Raw genomic sequence first — 19,327 nt, forward strand, 5'->3', positions numbered from 1 at the left:
GAAAATATCTGAGGCTGGATTCAAACTTTTCTTTGACTCCAAACCTGGTTCTTTATCCACTGTACCACCTAGCTGCCTAACTATTTGAAGCAATGGTAGACAATCAAAATGAATGAAATGCAGTTTGCAGTGGTTTGCAAAGCAATTGCCTCTGGGGGCCCCCTCAATAAACAGAAGTTATCTGAAAGCTAATTTAGTAGGGTTAATATTTTTTGTGAAATCTAAAACTGTCTTTGAAATTTTTTTTTTCCATTTTGGCAAATCACTGGCCATCTCAGTGCATGAGGTTTTCTGCGTTTAAAATAAAAATGCCCTAGACTCTCTGGAGCATGTAAAGTGCCTTGAAAGGTGGAAAAAAAGTTGGGAACTACAATAATTTTTGATAGTGCACAGGATTTGCAGCAGCTAGTCCCACTGTTTTGAATAGTGGCACTTCCTCAATTTCTACTATTTTAAAGTCCTTGCTTTTGCTCCCTTGGTATCATTAGGAAAAGAGAATATATACATACATCTGGCTACAGCCAGAAGCCTGTCACAAGCAGAAATTCCTAAGAAAACAATAAAACAATGAACAGAAAGGCAAGGTAGAATTTAATCATTTTCTTATAGGTCTACTGACTGATTTAGATTCCTTCATCCTATATAATGCTAGCAGAGAAATCTTCCCACTACAACATTTTCATTATACCATTTCCTACTCAAGAACCTAATGGGATCCCTAAATTACCCACCAAATACAATTCTGATTTCTCAGGCTGGCATTGAAGACCTTCCACCAACTATCTCCACTTTATTTAAATCCCTTTCTCACTGCACTCAAATATAGTCGATATTAGTCCTTTGAGAATGTCAGATATATATTGGAACTGATAGAGGTATTACTATAGGGAAAAACACTTGGCTTCCTTCAATCACCTTGGCACGTATGTAGAAACAACTATTTAGCACCTTATATCATCTTTTGTTTCTTTTCTGTTTTATTTCTATCAAGAATGGAAGATTTTCAAAGGTAGGATTCCATATCCTATCATCTTTGTATCATCTAAAACCACTAGCTTTCTCCTCAAAACATTTTTTTGTTGAATTGATTTGACTTGCATAGTCAATCTGTGGTAAATCCTAAGGGCATTCTCACTAGTCTAGTACCATGTATAATCTACTCTTCCAGTCTGGCTTGCCTTCCACCTTGACTCCTATCAATCCAAATTCTGTGATCTTTTAAGTTCTAGTTTAGGTGTCAACACTTAGACAATGTTTTCAGTGGACTATTCCTCCCCTCCTCAATGATTATGTAGCCAATGTTTAAGAACCTTAACTTCTGTTTAAACAAGTAGTCCCTTACTACCCCATACTTAACTTTTTTGTCCTGTTTTGGACTTGTTCCCTAGCTATATCATCACTGAAATAGATTGTAAGCTCAAGGACAATGCCCCTATGGTATATAATGCTAAATAATAGATAGAGGGAACTTAATGAGGGGAAACTTGATGAATGAATGAATTCCTATTTTTTTATATTAAGACCCTTTAGGGAATCATATGGGGATGTAAAACTTTATGCTAGGGGGGAAAAAGATGACATAGGAATGGAAAAGCATCTTCCATATTCTAGAGAGCAGTTATATAAGGATGTACAAAATAATAGCAAGGAAAGCAAAAGGTAATTTCAAAAAACAGACTTGAAGCAACTGTGCAAATAGCAAGATATGGACAAGATGACTCACCAGTCAAGGAAAAATGGTACTCCATGGCTCATGTTAGCTCAAGGATATAACTATTATTGTAGTATGTTGATTTATGTAAAATAAAATGACTTTCTACAACTTGTGCTACAAAGTAAACCTCAAAAAATGGAGGCTAGTCCAGAGAGTTTTTCCAAGCAGGAAAAGTGAGATCTCTATTGGTACTTCAGGATAGGAATCCTCTCCTTTTTCTTGTATGTTACGATGTTACCAATGATAGAAATGGCATCCTCAGCAATTATATTTCAAAGTAGTACAAGAAGATACAACCCTAGGGTCTCACTTAGTTATGGAGATTTGATTACCTCTCCAAGTATAGCTGGCTTAATGCCAATAACTGGTTTAGGGTCGGGGAAGATGACTTTATAGAGTGGTTTGTTCCAAGGAAACTGGATTCTATAAGATGTTATAAATAGGCAATTGGCCAAGTGATATTTTGGTGCTGTTTTGTTACTTAAAAGTATTAAAGAAATGTATCATTACTATAGGATCTCCTTAAATAATTTATTTCCATCCAGTCCAATGCCTGGCACTTAGTAATTGCATAATAAATGTTTGTTGATTGATTGACACCAATAGGGGCAACCTTATTCCCAGAACACCTTTGTAGCCACAGTGGAATTGAGGATGAAACTATGATGTAACTAGAGTGATCACAAAGTGTGATTTCATGGAAACTAGTTCCATTACTTTATGAAGTAAAGAAGGGAAATGTATAATTAGAATTGTTGGGGAGATTTCTGTAAGGTAATACTAAAGTCTTCTCAAACTGATGTTCTCTGAATATTGTGGAGGAAAGAGCTTTAGATTTGGAATAAGCACCAGGGCTTGAATCCCAGCTGTGTTGTGTCCTATTAATGTGACTTTGAATAAGTTAGGTAGTCTATGTGCATAGTTTTTGGCTTACAGTAGTGATTTCCAAAGTGGGTGCCACTGCCCCCTGGTGGATGCTGCAGCAATCCAGGGGGAGCAGTGATGGCCACAGGTGCATTTATCTTTCCTTTTAATTGCTATTAAAATTTTAAAAATTAATTTCCAGGGGCACTAAGTAATATTTTTTCTGGAAAGGGGGTGGTAGGCCAAAAAAGTTTGGGAACCACTGGTTTACAGGATAGCTATGGGACTAGACTTTATTGGAATAAGGAGCTCTTGGATGATCAAACAATCTACCAATACACATCAACACCTTCTGAGCAATTTAGAGACTTGAGAGTTGCCTATGAGCAATGAGAGTTTAAGTGACTTGCTCAGGATAATAAGGCCAGTCTGTGTTAAAGGCAGGGCTTGAACTTGGTTCTTTCTGGCTCCAAGGCTAGCTAGCTATGTGATATACCACAATGGCTTTCATAAAAACCACTTAATAAATGCTTGATGAATTGACTGAAAACTCATTTAACTTCCTTGGGCTATATTTTTTCATCTGCAAAATTAGGGGGCTGGTCTAGATGGACTTCTAAGTTTTTTTTTTCCCAGCCCTGGTTCCATGATCCTAGCTTTTGGACATAAAAATGAATAAATAAACCCACATTTTTTTCCTTATGGGAAAAACCTATATAAATTGATTCCACCTGTACAGGAAGAGTACATTGTGTGTGTGTGTGTGTGTGTGTGTGTGTAGGGGTATAGCACTGCTAAAAAATGTCTACTTGTAGTTAAAGCTATATATTCCTTTCCAGAAGAAAGATTGTGAAACGATAGAGTATTATTAATATGTTGTTTGCTGCTCCTGAATTTATGCTCAGATTTTGATTCACAGATGAGCAAATTACTGGGAAAGGTAACTGGCCTCAGGCACACTTAACTCTTGGGGTTCCTTTTTTAGGAGATTTGTGATCCAGCTCCTTAGTCAGAAGCTTCTTTGAATCATACTCTGTTAATTGACCCCACATTGTTGCTGGAGGAAATGGTACAAGAGAGCTGAAATCTTTGTAATTACCTCAATGACATTTGGAAAGAACTTACTTTAAAGAGAATGGTAACTGCTTTTCTTAGCTGAATTTTTAGTCTAATTTAAAGAGATTTGGGATTAAAATTTCATCAGAAAATTGAAGGATTCTGGACATTATGCATTTTACAAATGCCCAATACTTTTCTAATCAGATCATGGACCCATTTCTTATTACTAAACTTTGTTTTTTGTTTTCTTTTCCCTAAAATTATGACATAAAACATTTGTTTTATTTTTGGAAGCCTACTGTATGTCTTCTTCCTTGCAAAATGGCTATGAAGAACCCTGTTAACTCCCCCTTGTACGTTTCTGTTTTATTTCAAATTGTACAGAAGTAATAAAGGTATAGCTCCTTTAACATGTAAGGTTTTCTCATTCTTTAGGTGACTGGCCCTGAGTGAAGAATTAAAAACAGCTGGGGCTTACTTGCCTTCAAGGCCCTTCTCAAATGCCATCACCTTTATGAAAGCATCCCTAATTTTCTCAATGGTATCTAATTTCTCCCTCCTCTAGCGCCTATACTGGACATTGTTTATACTTCTCTTAGCGTATGGATAGCATTCTTTATATTATAATTGTTTGTGTGCTTCTCTTCTCCACCCTCCAACCATGAGGTTATAAGCTGCTCAAGGGCAAGGACCATGTTTTTATTTTTTATCTTCATAAAGTTATACACTTATAGCTATGCGTCTTAAAGATCGTCACCCAGAGTGCCACTGCTTTAGTATATAGATAATGATATGGAGAGAGAATAAATGTAAAAACTCCAAAGTCACTTGGGAAGTGAGTAGGAGAGGCAGGACTTGAGCACAGGTCCTCTGATTCCACATTTATTGTTCTTTCCATCACCCCATGCGCAGCCTCTACAGCAACTGGTATAGGCTCTTGCATATACTAGGCCTTCAACAAAGACCAGTCATAAATGCAGGAACCTCTTTAAAAAGGAAGCTCAGGAGAAGCAGTGAGGTGGCATAGTTGTTAGAACATCAGGCTTGGAGACTGGAGATCCTGGTTTCAAATTTGGCCTCAGATACTTCCTAGCTATGTGATTCTGGGCAAGTCACTTAACCCAACAGCCTAGCCCTTCCTTCTCTTCTGCCTTAGAATTGATATTCAGTAGTATTTAAAGATAAGGGTTTAAAAAAAATAGTTCAGAGCCACAGAAAGAAGACACATGCCTATACCTCAGAAACAGAGTTAGAAGATGCTTATGTCTAATGACATGAAGAGCCACTTGGGAACATTTGTACTCTAAGGAGAAGCTGAAGCTAAACTGGAGAAGAAGGAGCTGGCCAGAAACAATGAAAATGGCCTGAGGAACCCCATATATAGGAAATTATCCAACAAGCCAATATCAATAGAGGGAGCTAATAAATTTATAACAACAGATTGTGTCTTTCCTCTGAGCTTTGCTTTCCTTGGCATATCTCAGTGTTTCTGGGGAGTATAAATAGTCTTTATGAAAAGCAAAGGTAAGTGCATTAAATGGAGGTCCTTATTTTTTCTCAATTCCTAATCCCCTTAGTAGTAGCTTCCAGAGGTGCCCTTGGAACACTTGAAGGGAAAGTGATTCCAATATTCTCTCTAAATGCTAAACTGCTTTTAAAATGATACACCAGATTGGGGACATTGCAACTTACCTGGAAACTAATGCTATAAAAATGGGCATAAAATGTAGGAAGTAGAGGTGACCTAGAATGAGCATTGACTTTAGAATGAAGGGTCCTTGGTTCAAATTCCACCTCTGATAGGCCCTACCTATGTGACCTTAAGCAAGTCACTTCACATTTCTGAGTCTCAGTTTCCTTATCTGCACAATGAGGGGGTTGGATTAGATGATCTCTAAAGTCTTCTCCAGCTCTAGATTAGGATATTATAAATTCCATGGTGGGTAGTTAGGACCTCAACCATATTAATTAACATGCTTATCAGTTTGTTGGCTCAATTTTGTGGGCCCATTTAGAAATTTGAGCCCCAAAGTGGTGTAGTTTTGTGAGGGCGGAAAAAAGTCTTAGAAATGCAAGCATGTAATTCATACCAACTTCATATGTTTTCATGGTTTTTTTTTGCTTCTTTAGACATTAAAGTCTATCTACAGAGACCCATGACTCTAGAAATTTGTTTTTAGCCCTCTTCCAAGAATATTCACCCTCTGAATTACTATTTAATTTTTCCCTTTCCTTTTTAACATAGAAATGGCAATGATTTTTATCAGAGCCTTATAATGTCTTTATGTGAGGCACCCCGATCTTTCACCTAGCTACTCATCTGGCAATAAAAGGTTTTATTATTTGTTGATGTTAATTTTTCTTTTTTCTATCTTCACAAAGAAAATATGACTAAGAAAGTGGGATTTTGTTTTTTGTTTTCCCTAATATTTATAGCTCTTTCTGTCCTTCTAACCCATGACAAACTGCAAAAAGGTGAGGCCATAGCCATGTCTAATCCATAAAACCCCTTTCTCTGTGATTTATATATGGTCACACTTATTAGGCCATGAACTTTTCTATCTAGTTATTGCCTCGGCTGACCCCTAGTGTGACTCGATCCATAGGTTATCTTTCATCTGCTGGGTTCCCTGAATACCTGGCAATGAGCAAAAACCAGGATGGAGATCTGAGGACAAAGAAGGGCAATGGCCCTCTCCTCGGGACAGTGGCGGGGATGGCAGGGAGAGGAGGGAAAGTGATTCCAAAAAATACTGGCCCAACTGATACACAAAGTCCCTCTTCTCAGACAGGAGATTTGGCCCAGGGTGGCTCTCTTTATTAGCACCAGGCTTGGATGGAGGGTCTGGGAGGCCTTGGGGAGGAAGGAGACAGGGGTCTGGCCTTATGGAAGCACTTAGGCCAGAAGGGAACCAGAACCGAGGAAGGGGCCGGGAGCTGTGGGAGGAATGGGGGGGTGGGGGAAGTCCTTACCTCGGGGCTGGAGTAGTGAGAAGGCTTGCTGCCTTCACTCCCACTGGAGCTGCTTTCACTCTCTGAGTCAGAACCCGAGCTGCTCTCCGAATCGCTGGAGCTGCTGCTGCTGCTGCTGGAGCTGCCGCTGCTCGACCCCTTGCTGGAGGGGCCCGAGGGTCTGCTATTGGCCTGCTGCTGCACCACCGAGCTGCCAGCCCCGCGGACGACCCACCGAGGAGGAAAAGAGAACAAAATAAACAAACACAAAAACATCACCCGGCTCCGTGGGCTTCTCTGCTAAGGCTCTCCAGGCATAGCTATGTGCATACCTACAATCTGGAATTGGGATTTAAGGGGAAAAAAAATCAGGGTTAGTAGAATCCGTCTGGAAAAAAAAAAACTGGGCCAGGAAGTTGATGCCTCTCTAATATTCGGGCACTGGTTACATGTGTGGCAGTTTTAGTCTGGAAAAGAACTTTTTATTTTTTATTTTTCTCAACTGCCCATTGCTATTTTCCTGAGGCATTGGGGATGACTTTTCAGGTGCATTTCAAAGCCTGATGTGGCAAGAAAGGAAGAGACAAAACAGAGTGCTTGATGCCCCCCAAAAGTGTAGAAATGATGGCTGATTACTTCATTATTGTCGCTAGGAGAACGCAGAGAGACAGCAGGGATTAGGAAAAATAATGTGGTTAGAAAAATTGGCATGTTCTCTATTCTGCTTTATGCCTGAGTTTTCTGAGTCGCTGGGGCCAACCCATGTTATTTAGCCCTGTCTCCTCCCATCTTCCTGCCTACACTCAGTCTGATGCAGCGGTCCCCACACAAGCAGGGTCCCCAGCACAAACAATGAGCTTCTTTTGCATCCTTATTGAAGGTCTGAGGCCTACAGCATGCACATTTTTAGATTCCAGACTTTCAAAATTCAATCCCAATGCAGCAGTTTACAGGAATAGCATTTTTAAAATTCGTACTTGACGTTCACATTCACACTCAAATTTGCCAGAACATAATCATGTACTCAAAGATAACAGGAAAAATTGATTCTTTCCAAAAGCAATTAACCACAAAAATTCAAAGAACATAAGCAAAGATTTTTTTCCTGCCTCCCCACCAAACACTCAAAATATTTGACATCTTCAAAGTCCTTTATAAATTAAATTGAATAAGAAGTGAATGGATGGTGTTTTGTTTTTTGAAAACTAGTTTAAAAACCAAGAAAACAATAATTGCCAGAACACACCAATTCATTTAGTCAGCAAATTCTTGTTTGGCATTTACTTGTGGCTTGTTGCTGTTATGGGACTGTACATTAATAAATGGAATTTATTGGAATTTCCCACATTAGGGCTCAAAGTGTATAATATTTTGAATTAAGTAAAGAACTCTTTTAAAAAATAATTTTTATTGATATCTTTTGGTTCAACATATTGTCCAGATTTTCCTTTTTTATCTTTTTCCTTCCCCATTCCTAGAGTCCTATTTCTTAAAAAAGAGTTTTTAAAGGGAGAGAAAAAGAAAACCAAAAATTCATTTAAACATGTGAACAACTTGAAAAAGCCTGATATTATTACATGAGTGTTCTACACCTATGGACCCCAACCTCTGTAGAGGAAGGTACATTCTCCTATTTCAATTGTGGGGCCAAATTTTTCTCTATAAATTCATTACATTCAGTTTTGAGTCTTTTGTGGCAGTTCTCATTTACTCTGTTGTGGCTAGTGTATGTATTCTTTTCCTGACTCTGCTTTAAGTAAAAGGACTCTTTTAGCCTTCTGCTTCTTGAAGCAGACAGTTTTCACAAGAACAGACACCTATAATTTCCACAAATCCTTACCTCATTGTACTATGGAGGTGACTGGGCTTCTGAAGGCAATGCTAATGAAGTATGGACTGGAAAAACTCTGAATAGGGCTATAGAGACAGAGAGTAGAGTATAGCCTACTCTCTCAGTACCAGTCAGCTTTCCTACACATGGAGAGACTCATCACCAGAAAGATGGCTAGTAGGGATGGATTCATAGGCCACAGTGACCGACCAAACAGACAAAAACAGTGATCTATAAATCTCAGGTTGGAATGTTATTAAAGCAACACAGCTTTGTTTTTCTTCAAAGAAGGACATGGGAAGAAAACAGCTTATAGGGAATTTGAAAAAAGAAATGAATTTTCTAACACAAGGGTTAAAGGAAACCACAGTTTGAGAATAACTTTGCCCTCATGGTTCTGATTCTTTCCCAGAACGTCACTGTTGATACCTGCTGCCTGACAAGCTTCTTTAACATCAGAGAACATCTGTACATTTGTGCTTTTCCCTAGCTGCTATGATTTCATTTCCAGGCCATCATTTGTGTCTGGTGTTGAGTGAGGAATCCAGAATTTCTAGACAGAGGATAAGGGAAGTTTGAGGATAAAAGGACTATAATATATCTTTCTTCTCTCCTGACCTAAAAATCGATCTTCCCTGTTAGCTAAATAGAAATGGCTACTATTGCTGGAGTCATAAAAGAATTGTTGGACTCTGCAGGAACATCTGGAATCCATGTTAAGAGTTCTGCCGGTAGTCCCCATCACAATGAAAAAGCCACATGGCAAAAATGCTTCCCAGTTTCAAGGGGTATGGAGGGAAGAGGGATGTCTCTTTTCTACACTTTGGAAATGCAGTTGCTGAAAATGGGCAAATCAAGATGAATAAAGAGCACCTCAATTGGTTCTGGATAATGGGTATTGGCTTTGATCACTGACTAGTACATTCAAACGGCTTTAAGTTAAAAAAAGACAGAACATATGGTGCTAGTTATTAGACTACATTCATGCTTTGTATATTCAATGAGATATTGCCACTCCCAGGGTGACTTACTACACTTTAAAAATTGTGCTTTAATTTTTCAGCAAAATGTACATTAAGCCGTCATTGTGTTTCCTTACTTTTATTGCCACTATCTCATAGCAATAGTACCATTTGATGCCAGGTGGACAGAATCTAAAATGTGAAATATATATTGCCAAAAATATATATTCCTAAGTTGGGAAGTTTATCTGCATGGACAGAGTTGGCTTGCTTTTAAAAGCATATTAAAAAAAGAACAAAGAATTTTGAGAGATCTTTAAAAAAAACACAACTGATTCACCTGAATAGAAGGAAGGATTTAAAATGTGTCTGTGACCAAGGGTAGGGTTAGAAATATAGAACATGAAGAAAAGCAAGTTGAAATGGGGAGACGGGAACTTTGACTTCCCAAGGACGGGGGCTAGTCACTTCTTTGTGACATGCTTCAATTGCTCCAGGATTGTAAAATCCACCTTCATTTCAGGGAAGTTGTCAAATACTCCATGAGGATAACCAGGGCTATTGAAAGACTAAATACTATTATCACTGTCACCATTACATGAACTAAGCTGGTTCGAGTCCAGCAGGGAGGCTATCCAGAAGGATGACTGGCATGACCCAGTTAACTGATGAGGACTGCAAACTTTGTGTTTATACAATATTAAGTAAAAAGAGAATTTCACTAAGCCACAAGAGATTTCTAGCCACAGAATCAAGAAGACATAAAAAAATCCTCATGAGAGGGTACTTTAGGACTCAACAATTAAATTATTAATTGAAAAGTAAAACAATCTGGCCAGTTAGCTGATTGCTTTGTCTATAAGATGCCAAAGAATTGGTTTCATCATTTAAAAAATCGATTTATTTAAAAAAGCAGAAATAATAGTATGAATCAATTATTTCAGCTTTGTTTACACAGAGATACAAATGCCTAAAAAAAAAGAGGTGGGTAACATTTTCATGAACCTTGAAGATACTCAATAAAAAATTTTATTGATGGTCACAATGATGGAATCACGGTAGAAAGGTTCTTTAGCCAGAACTGCTTCTAAACTTTCCTAAAATAATGCTAGCTCACATTTATCCAAGACTTTTAGGATTTGCAAAGCACTTTCCTCACTACAACCCCAGGGATATAGTGCAAATATTACTATCATCATTTGCCTTTTGCAGATGAGGAAACTGAGGCTTATAGAGATTAAATGACTACTTGCCTGGAGTTATAAAGCTGGTAAGTATCAAAGCCAGGTCTCAAAACCAGCCTTTAAGACCAGTGTGTTTTCCACAATACCAAGATAACTCTCAAGGATTTAAAGTCTCTGTTTAACTGCTAACCGATCTCTGGGAAAGGAGTTTCCAGAACCAACAATCTTGACCGCCAGGGAACACTTCTTTACATGTAGCTTAAATTCCTTCTGCTACAATTTACGCACATTCTCTCTTGGATGGTTTGTTTGCTTTCTGTGTTTTGGTTTCAAGAAATATTTTACTGGTTTTGTGAGTTGTTTGACTAAGTACTCTGATGCTTGAGGGAGTTCCAATTTTAATCTAAACTGTGTGCTCATCGTGTCCCTTCTTTAGCTGCCAGACTAGTCTTTTTGGGAATCTGGCCCAGGCTCAGTCTGAACATGGCTCTTCAAAGAACATAGCCCTAGAGTGTAAGCTACTGTGAATGAGGGGTCATACCTTTTGAAATGCACCGCCTGCAGCCTCACTCATTTTAGACCCCTGCATAAATAGTGAAGAATCATCTTTATATTTTAGTTAGAAAGCTATTTGGAGAGAAGGTTTTTGTTTTTTTTAATCTATTCAGTATTCTAAAAAACACTGGAGTGCCAACAGTGCCTACAACTAGTGGGATTCCACATGCATTACAAAAGGCTACAGTTCCTTCTGACTATGTACTCTGTGAGTATTCCCTAAACACTTGTTGATTTATTGATTAATATCCATAGCAGACAACATTATTCCTTTTTACTTTAAAAAAATCGTTATTATTTAAATTCTAAACTATAGTTATATGGTGGGAAATAAAAATAGTAAAAGCTTATCCCTGGGGCCCTGGGAAAACAAAATTGGTCCAAACACTCACTACATAGTTTTTTCTTAAAAGAGGTGGGACTAAAAGTACTTTCTATTCATAGCTGCACTCTTTGTGATGGCAAAAAATTGGAAAATGAGGGGGTGTCCCTCGATTGGGGAATGGCTGAACAACTGTGGCATATAATGGTGATGGAATACTATTGTACTCCAAGGAATGAAGATCTGGAGGATTTCTACATGAACTGGAAGAACCTCCAAGAACTGATGTGGAGTGAAATGAGCAGAACCAAGAGAACATTGTACACAGAGAGTGAAACACTGTGGAATGATCCAATATAATGGATTTAATGACTAGCAGTAAAGCAATGATCCAGGACAATCCTGAGGGACTTTGGAGAAAGAACGCTATCCACATCAAGAGAAAGAACTGTGGGAGTAGAAACACAGAAGAAAAACATATGACTTATCACTTGTTTATATGGTTATAGGATTTGGAGTTTTGGTTTTAAAATATTACTCTATTATAAAAATGAATTATATGGAAATAGGTATCAAGTAATAATATTTGTATAACCCAATGGAATTACTTGTCAGCTCTGGGAGGGGGGAGGGAAAAGGGGAAGGAAAGAAAACAAACCATGTAAGCATGGAAAAATATTTAAAAAATAAAAATTAAAGAAAGTACTCTCATTTTTTTTTTCTATAGTCTCAAGGATTTTGGCACCTTAACTACAGATTTTAAAGAACTTGATACAGGTGCCCTATCACTAGGCAAGGGTGAAAGCACCATTAGAGATATAATGCTTTAATTCAAGAGAAGTGGAAGCTGCCAGACATATAAAGATAAGATAGTGGGGAAGGTGCTCATTCTCAAAAAAACAAAGCATAACCTCAAACCTGCCTTTTTACCTTTAAGTAAGGATAACTCACCTATTTTACTGAGAACTGATTTTACTGGGGAAAAAAAATCACTACCTATCTATCAGAAGTGAGCAAGTGACTCAGTCATCTAAATGGGATTTTGTTGCTGGCATCCCAAGCACCTCATATGGGACCTGGTACATCAGAGGTGCTTTCAAATGTTTGATGATTGATGGGATACACCTAATAGAGGATGGAAGTGGAATGTTATCGATTCTTCTGCCTATAAGGCCAATCGATGTTCTTTCAACTGTATCACATGGTTTCTTTAAGTTTTAGCATCTTCTTTCTTAAAAATCAAAAGCTCTCATTTACATGCTACAAAATATTTTCCTCACATTACCCCGTGAATAATGTCGATGTAACCTACTGCCTGCTAGCACAAGGATTTTAGTGCTAGCAGGCCAGGTCTCAGAACAGCTATGATTATAAAAAAAATCCTGGCCAAGTCTTGCAGATGTTACCTATAGTCTAGAAATGAAGCTTTGGGTTTATGTAGTCTTGGTTAAATTTCCTAAATTGTTTTTTTGGTTTATGCCACTACCAAGAGTGTTCCCCATCACATCAGAATTTGATTCATATTTTGGGGTACCCAATTAAAAAAGGCTAAGGCCCGCCAGTTTCCATACTGGTATTCAGGCTAGCAAAATACGCAATATAGTATTGTACAGAGTTCAGGTTTATATCTTCCTTAAATACAGTGTTAAAAGGAAAAGGCAAGTTTATACTTTGTCAAATTGCTATTACCCTGGTCTGAATAAGGGTCTTATTTATTGATAAGGAGTTAACACTGACAAGGGGTTAAATTTGTAGGGGTTTCACTTTATTGAGGGGACATGAAAACACACATCTTATCCATGATATTATCATTCCCATTTTATAGGTGAGAAAAGTGAACAAGTAACTTTTTAGTAAGAATTCAAACTCAGGTCTTCTGAATCTAAATTCTAGTGGCTGTTTACCTAATTAAACAAAAGCAACTGTGTACTGCCAAACTCAGAGGTCAAAGATCAATGCAAAGAATGGTAGTAATAACTAAGCATTTATGTAGCATTTTAAAATTTGCAAAGGATTTTACAAAAATCTAATTTTATCCTCACAACAACCTTGGGAGGTAGGTGTTTTTATTAATCTTTTTTACAGTTGAGGAAGATGAGGCAGAGAAAGGGTTAAGAGACTTGTCTGGAGTCACATTTGAACTCAGGTCTTTGATTCCAATTCTAATGCTTTATCCACTGGGCTTCCCAGCTTCCTCTGAATTAAATAGTGCTTTAAGACTTGTCAAGGACTTTACATATATAAACTCCTTTGAGAACACAGAGCTAAAGATCAGATTCTTGTGTTAAAATCCTGAGATTTCAATTAGCTCTGTCTGCTGGTGGGCTAGCATTATATTGAGGACTCTGAATTCATACAGTGAGTTAGGAATGATATAGGAAGGTATACAGAGATGTAGATTATAACTGGTAAAATGGAAAGACTATCAAATGAGATATTTATAACGCATTGGGTACAGTATATGGCACATGGTAGGCACCAAATAAATGTTTGCTCCCATCTTTTGCTTCTTCCCTATGGAAAAACAATGAATGAGAGGCGCAATGAATTTTTCCAGCCTTCTCTTTTATTATTACCCATAGGCAATTTTTTGGCTGTAGGTGGGTTTTTTGGTTTTATTCTGGTTGTAGTTGTTTTTAATCATAATCAGTATCTGGCATTTTTTAACTTTACATAATTAAAGAATTTACTTTGGAAGATGTAATTATTAGACCTGAAAAGTGGTCCATAACCTGCCAAGTTGTAAAGGATGGATTGGAAACAGCCTAAAAACTGAACTCCTGCCAAAGAGAACTATAAATGCAAGGGTACTAGTATCATTTCCCCTTCTTCTATCCCACCTTCGATGGGGCCAGCAATTAGCTAGAACTGTAGGCATTCTCAATTGATTTGAATAATCCCATCCAGGTGCTTAAGAAAGATAATTTAGAAGAAATCTGGGGCTTTGTAAACTCCTAAATTAATGGAGAGTGTTCTCTCTGATAGAAAAGGAATCAAAGTTTGTGGTCATCATATCTGAATCTCGAGTTTCTAATAGGAAATCTCTTAAAGGTGGAGACTAATGAGCAAACAAACTTTCCCATGGCTAGAGGCCAATAAGATAGGGGCCAAAGGGAATAACCTCAGTAAGAGGAAGTCTGGTTTGGTACTATATTAATAGAGCTGGATTGCACTGCGGGGATAACTGTCTCCCTTTAGCCAAGGTGAACCCTTAAATTTTTTGCCTTTGGTGAAAACTAAGCCCAGCTACAGAGAAAATCTGAGCTCAGCTGAAATTTTGGGGATCGTTCTTGGGCCAAGAAAACTATGCAGTTCAGTAATTTTCATACTATTCTAAGTTATAAGAAAAAAAAGCTATCACATAGGAAGGCCTCCAGAATATCAGGTGGATTCTGTATAAGTCTTGACATAAAGACATGAATAAGAATTGGAGAAGATGATGGGATATGTGTGTGTATATTCACATATATATATACATATATATATACACACACACACACACATATATATGTAAATACACACATACATATGGGTGGAAGGAATATCCACTTTGGAAACAGCAAGGAACCCTGAAATATTGAGCTTATAACCATATGAAGTAGGCAGTTCAGGAAACTGAGGCACAAAGCTGAAGCAACTTGATCATGGTCACACAGCAAACAAGTAATAGAGGTATAGCCAAAACTCAGGACTTGTGTTCTTCTAGTATGACATGCTGCCTCTTTGAGAGACAATTATATTGATCCCTTGGAGGAGATTGCTCAAAGGATGAAGAAAAAACATGTATAAAAATCTTTCTGACATATTACGAGACTGTACCAAATTAATACAGCCTGAAAGATATACAAAATAATTAGAAAGCCAAAAAAGGCCTGAAATTTAAGAATTGTGAGAATGCTGGCAAGAAAGAGATTGCTATTTTCAGTGAGCATTGCTAAATATGTCCGGATAAATTTACTTAGACTGTATATGAAGAAGATTCCAGCTACATGATGACATGAAGCCGAATCCCTTCATAGCCCAAACAAGAGAGGAAAAAAAAGAGTGGAATGCTGGTCCAAAATGTCCCAGGATGGAAATGACAGTGAGGAAATACCAAGGGAAGCCAGGACTGCAAATAATTCAAACATTCCAAGTTCTACAGTATCTCAGATCTGTATCCAAAATATGCAGAGAGATGGTGGGAGTAAAGGAGGCAAATCCAGAGGAAAGGGCTGGAGATTTCATTAGGGATGACCATGAAAGGAGACATCACATGCCAACACTCTTTGGATTTTCAAAGCCGAATACAGACTGAATGATTTTTTAAAAGATTTATTTTGTTTATTTTAGAAAAAGGCTGGGAATCATAGGATGTCAAAGCTTAGAGAGACCTCTGAAATCATATAATCCAATGCCTCCATTTTGCAATTAAGAAAATTGGGGTTCAAGGCAATTCACTCAGGTATTATACCATACCTCCTGTGAAAGGTGTGATAACTGAAATCTGAAAACTGGTGATATCAAATAGCTACACTTCTTTTAGTCTCTCTTTTACCATTTTCTTACTAGTAGGAATTGGTTTTTCTTTTCTCTGAGGAAAATGAATAGCTTATATCATTTATCTTTTTCCCTTTTGTGCTGTGTTTTGTGTGTCTGTATTTTCTTTGATAAGTATAGAATTGATACTTAGCATATTTTACTTGGGTTAAAAATTCAACCCAATATGTCTTTAGTGGATCAAGTCAATAAACATTTATTGAACTCTTGCTATGTGCCAGGAACTATGTCAAGTGCTGCAGAGATATAGAAAGGGGAAAAAAGCAGGAATTGCTTCCCAAGGAGCTCACAGTCCTATGGGGGAGGCAACATGCAAATAGTTGTGTCCAAGCAAGACAACAGAAAGGACAAATTGGAGATGATGTTAGAAGGAAGCCACCAATGACAAGGGGGATCATGAAAGGCTTCTTTCAGAAGATGAGATCTTAGCTACACTAGGAATGAAGCAGGGATGCTAGGAGACAGAGATGAGTGAGAAATTCCAGGTGTGCAGGATAGCCAGTGAAAATGGATTGGATCAAGAGATGGAGATCAAGGAAGCAAGTGTCATTGGATCACAGAGTAGGGAGAGGGGAGTAAAGTATAAGAAGAAAGGAAAAGTAGGAAGGGATCAAGTTATGAAGGATTTTGAAAGTCAAAAGTCAAATAGAGGATTTTATATTTGATTCTAAGCTACTGGGGTTGATTGAATATGAGGGTGACCACTCTGTGCCAGGATCTGTGGTGGGCACCAGGAATACAGAGACAAGAACAAAACAAGAAGAAAGCCAAACAAAGCAGAAAGAGAATATAGCATTAAAGGAATCTAGAGGGGAAATTGCACATGAGATGTAGCATGGAGAAGGAAAGTATTATTGTTATTAAGGCAGGGTTTTTGGCTAAAATTAATGTTTCCAAGAAAACCACCACAACTAGCATATGTCCATCAATTAGATCTTCTGACAAAACCAAGACTTCATTATGGAAAAGTAATGTCAAAGGATATTATGTAAAAAAATGTAAAAAAATTTTTAAGCAAACAATTTCACAAAGTAAGTAAAAATGTAAAAGTGCTTTTCACCCATAAGAGTAGACATTTCTAGAAATTAATATTCACTTCCCTTATTGTTGGGATTCAATTTCTTCCCTTGCTCTCAATCCCTGTGTGGATGATGGAGGATATCTCTCAGCAATCAAAAGGGAAGCCTAGAGGCCTCAATAAAGTAGACTGGAAAGAGGCCAAGAGCAAGGAGAAGAAGTATAAGAATGTACCTTATTTACTTTGGAGCTAAGAGTAGAACCTGGCTTGGAAAGAGAATCAAACGCTAAGGAAGCCTTGGGCAACATAGATCCCAAATGTCCTGAAGATACCTTGTGCTCCTAGGGAAGGTCAAAAGAAAATAGAATGGGGTAGTCAGGTAGCACAGTGGATATAGAGAGGCAGGCCTGGAGTTAGAAGGACCTGAGTTCAAATTTGATATCAGAGACTTCCTAGCTGTGTGATTGATTGTGGGCAAGACTTAATCCCCATGGCCTAGGCTTTGCCCTTCTGCCTTAGAGTTGTTATTAGGAGAGAAAATAAAGGCTTAAAAAAAAAAAAAGGAAAAGAAAAGAAAATTGGATGTTACACCTGGCAGAAAAATAAATTTTTTTAACAGAGAAATTTCTAAACTTAGAGATAAAGTTAATATTTTATCTCATGTTCCTAGGATATTTGAAAATTTAGCCACTACAGACATAAGTATCTACTAATTCTACTTAATCCATTTGGAGTATTTGCATACTCTTGACAGGGTAAGGAGGAAGTATCTTCTGTGGGAATTAAACATTTTAAAACAACTTTAGACCCCCAAATGCTTAATCACTGTCAGACACTCTCACCTGTACCTGGTGGGGCTTAAGTTGTTCCCTGCGTTTCAGTTCTGTAGCATGCTGAATGCCAATAAATAATCTATTCTTAAGCTCCTGTATCTATTTGCCTTATCATTTCTGGCTTCTTTAGACTCATGAAATTGGCTTATTCTCCACCATAGGGAATATGTTCAACTCTTGCAAAAACCTTCTTGGGGTCATGAATTTTCTTACTATGCACATCTACATGTATGAATATCTATATCTATACCCACATATATATTCATATACATAAAGTATGTTTATGTAGGTATATACAGATATTTTATGGATACCATATGTACATCTAACTATTACAAAGTGTAATTTTATATATAATAAATGTTATATTTATGTAAATATCTCTGTTTTTTCTTGCCTACTAAAGGTACAGGTGATAAAATCTTCTCTCTCCTCTTGTGGGGTGCTTAGCCTAACTTCTTAACTATTACCTTTCCTTTTCCAGATGTGGGTACATATACGTCATTGGTTTCATAGAGAAGAAATGGCCTCTGATATTCATTACAGTTCTCAATCTGTTGCTTTGAGCTCTGGGTGTCATCTGGACTGAAGTTTTGTTTGAATAGTATCATTTCAGTGGAATAGTATCTCGTATGTGGCACATAGAGAGGGGTACTTCATGAATGAAAGACCAAAGGAAGAGAGCTCCAACTATCTTTGAGAGCCAAAATATCTCTGTTTTTGCTGAAAGCAGTTCTTTAGGTAGGTTTTTAATTCATTGCCAGTCATAGCGAACAAGACACCAATCATCTATTTTATATCCAAGTGTTTGCTTTGGCTTACTTTAAGAATTGTCTTTCTGGCATCTCTATTTCCAAAATAGCCACTACTGAGATTGAGAATTTGCTTTTTGAAAAGTCAAATAGATAACAACCCTTGCCAATGCTGTCTGTCCTGAACTGAAGGCTTTAAATGGGTTGGATCCTTCTGTTCTCTTCCTGGAGATGGAACTGTTCCCATGAGTCTATTAATATCTTTGGGAAACAGAGAAATGTTTTCATACCTCATTCATGTAATGGATGAGATCTGAAATGGGAGTCATGATGGGTGAGAGCCCTGGAGGTTGTTTGGCCTGTCACAGTATATAATGCTTCTGTGAAAGGAGTGCATTAGCTTAGGCATGCCACCTCTGCTCAGTAGAGCTAATAAAGTACCATTGCCAGGAACTGGAGTTCACAGAAACTCCACCTCTATTTTAACACTGTCCTTGAAAGTTGCTCAAGTAGCTTGTGTTGATAAGCTCTATGTGCCTGTTGCTGATCAGAACCTAAAGGATGCTGGCTTCCTCAGACCAGTATCCGGTACCTGGTTTCCTTCAGAGCTGCCAAAGGGCAAAAATCACAAAACAAAAAGAATCTCCAAAACAGAAAATCTCCAAAACAGGACATTTTTGAATGTGTCTTAATCTCTCTCTCTCTCTCTCTCTCTCTCTCTCTCTCTCTCTCTCTCTCTCTC

General features: G+C 37.8%; 1 protein-coding gene across 1 annotated transcript in view; it reads right to left on the reverse strand.

Annotated features, from left to right (window-relative positions):
- Positions 1–19,327, reverse strand: part of AFF3 (AF4/FMR2 family member 3) — a 673,975-nt gene that overhangs the window by 53,545 nt on the left and 601,103 nt on the right. Inside the window, exon 11 of the mRNA XM_044669302.1 lies at positions 6,611–6,800. Coding sequence (XP_044525237.1) covers positions 6,611–6,800 — 190 coding nt within the window. The remainder of the gene's footprint in view (positions 1–6,610; positions 6,801–19,327) is intronic.

This window comes from Gracilinanus agilis, chromosome 3 (genome assembly GCF_016433145.1).
Source record: "Gracilinanus agilis isolate LMUSP501 chromosome 3, AgileGrace, whole genome shotgun sequence".
Lineage (NCBI taxonomy): Eukaryota > Metazoa > Chordata > Mammalia > Didelphimorphia > Didelphidae > Gracilinanus > Gracilinanus agilis.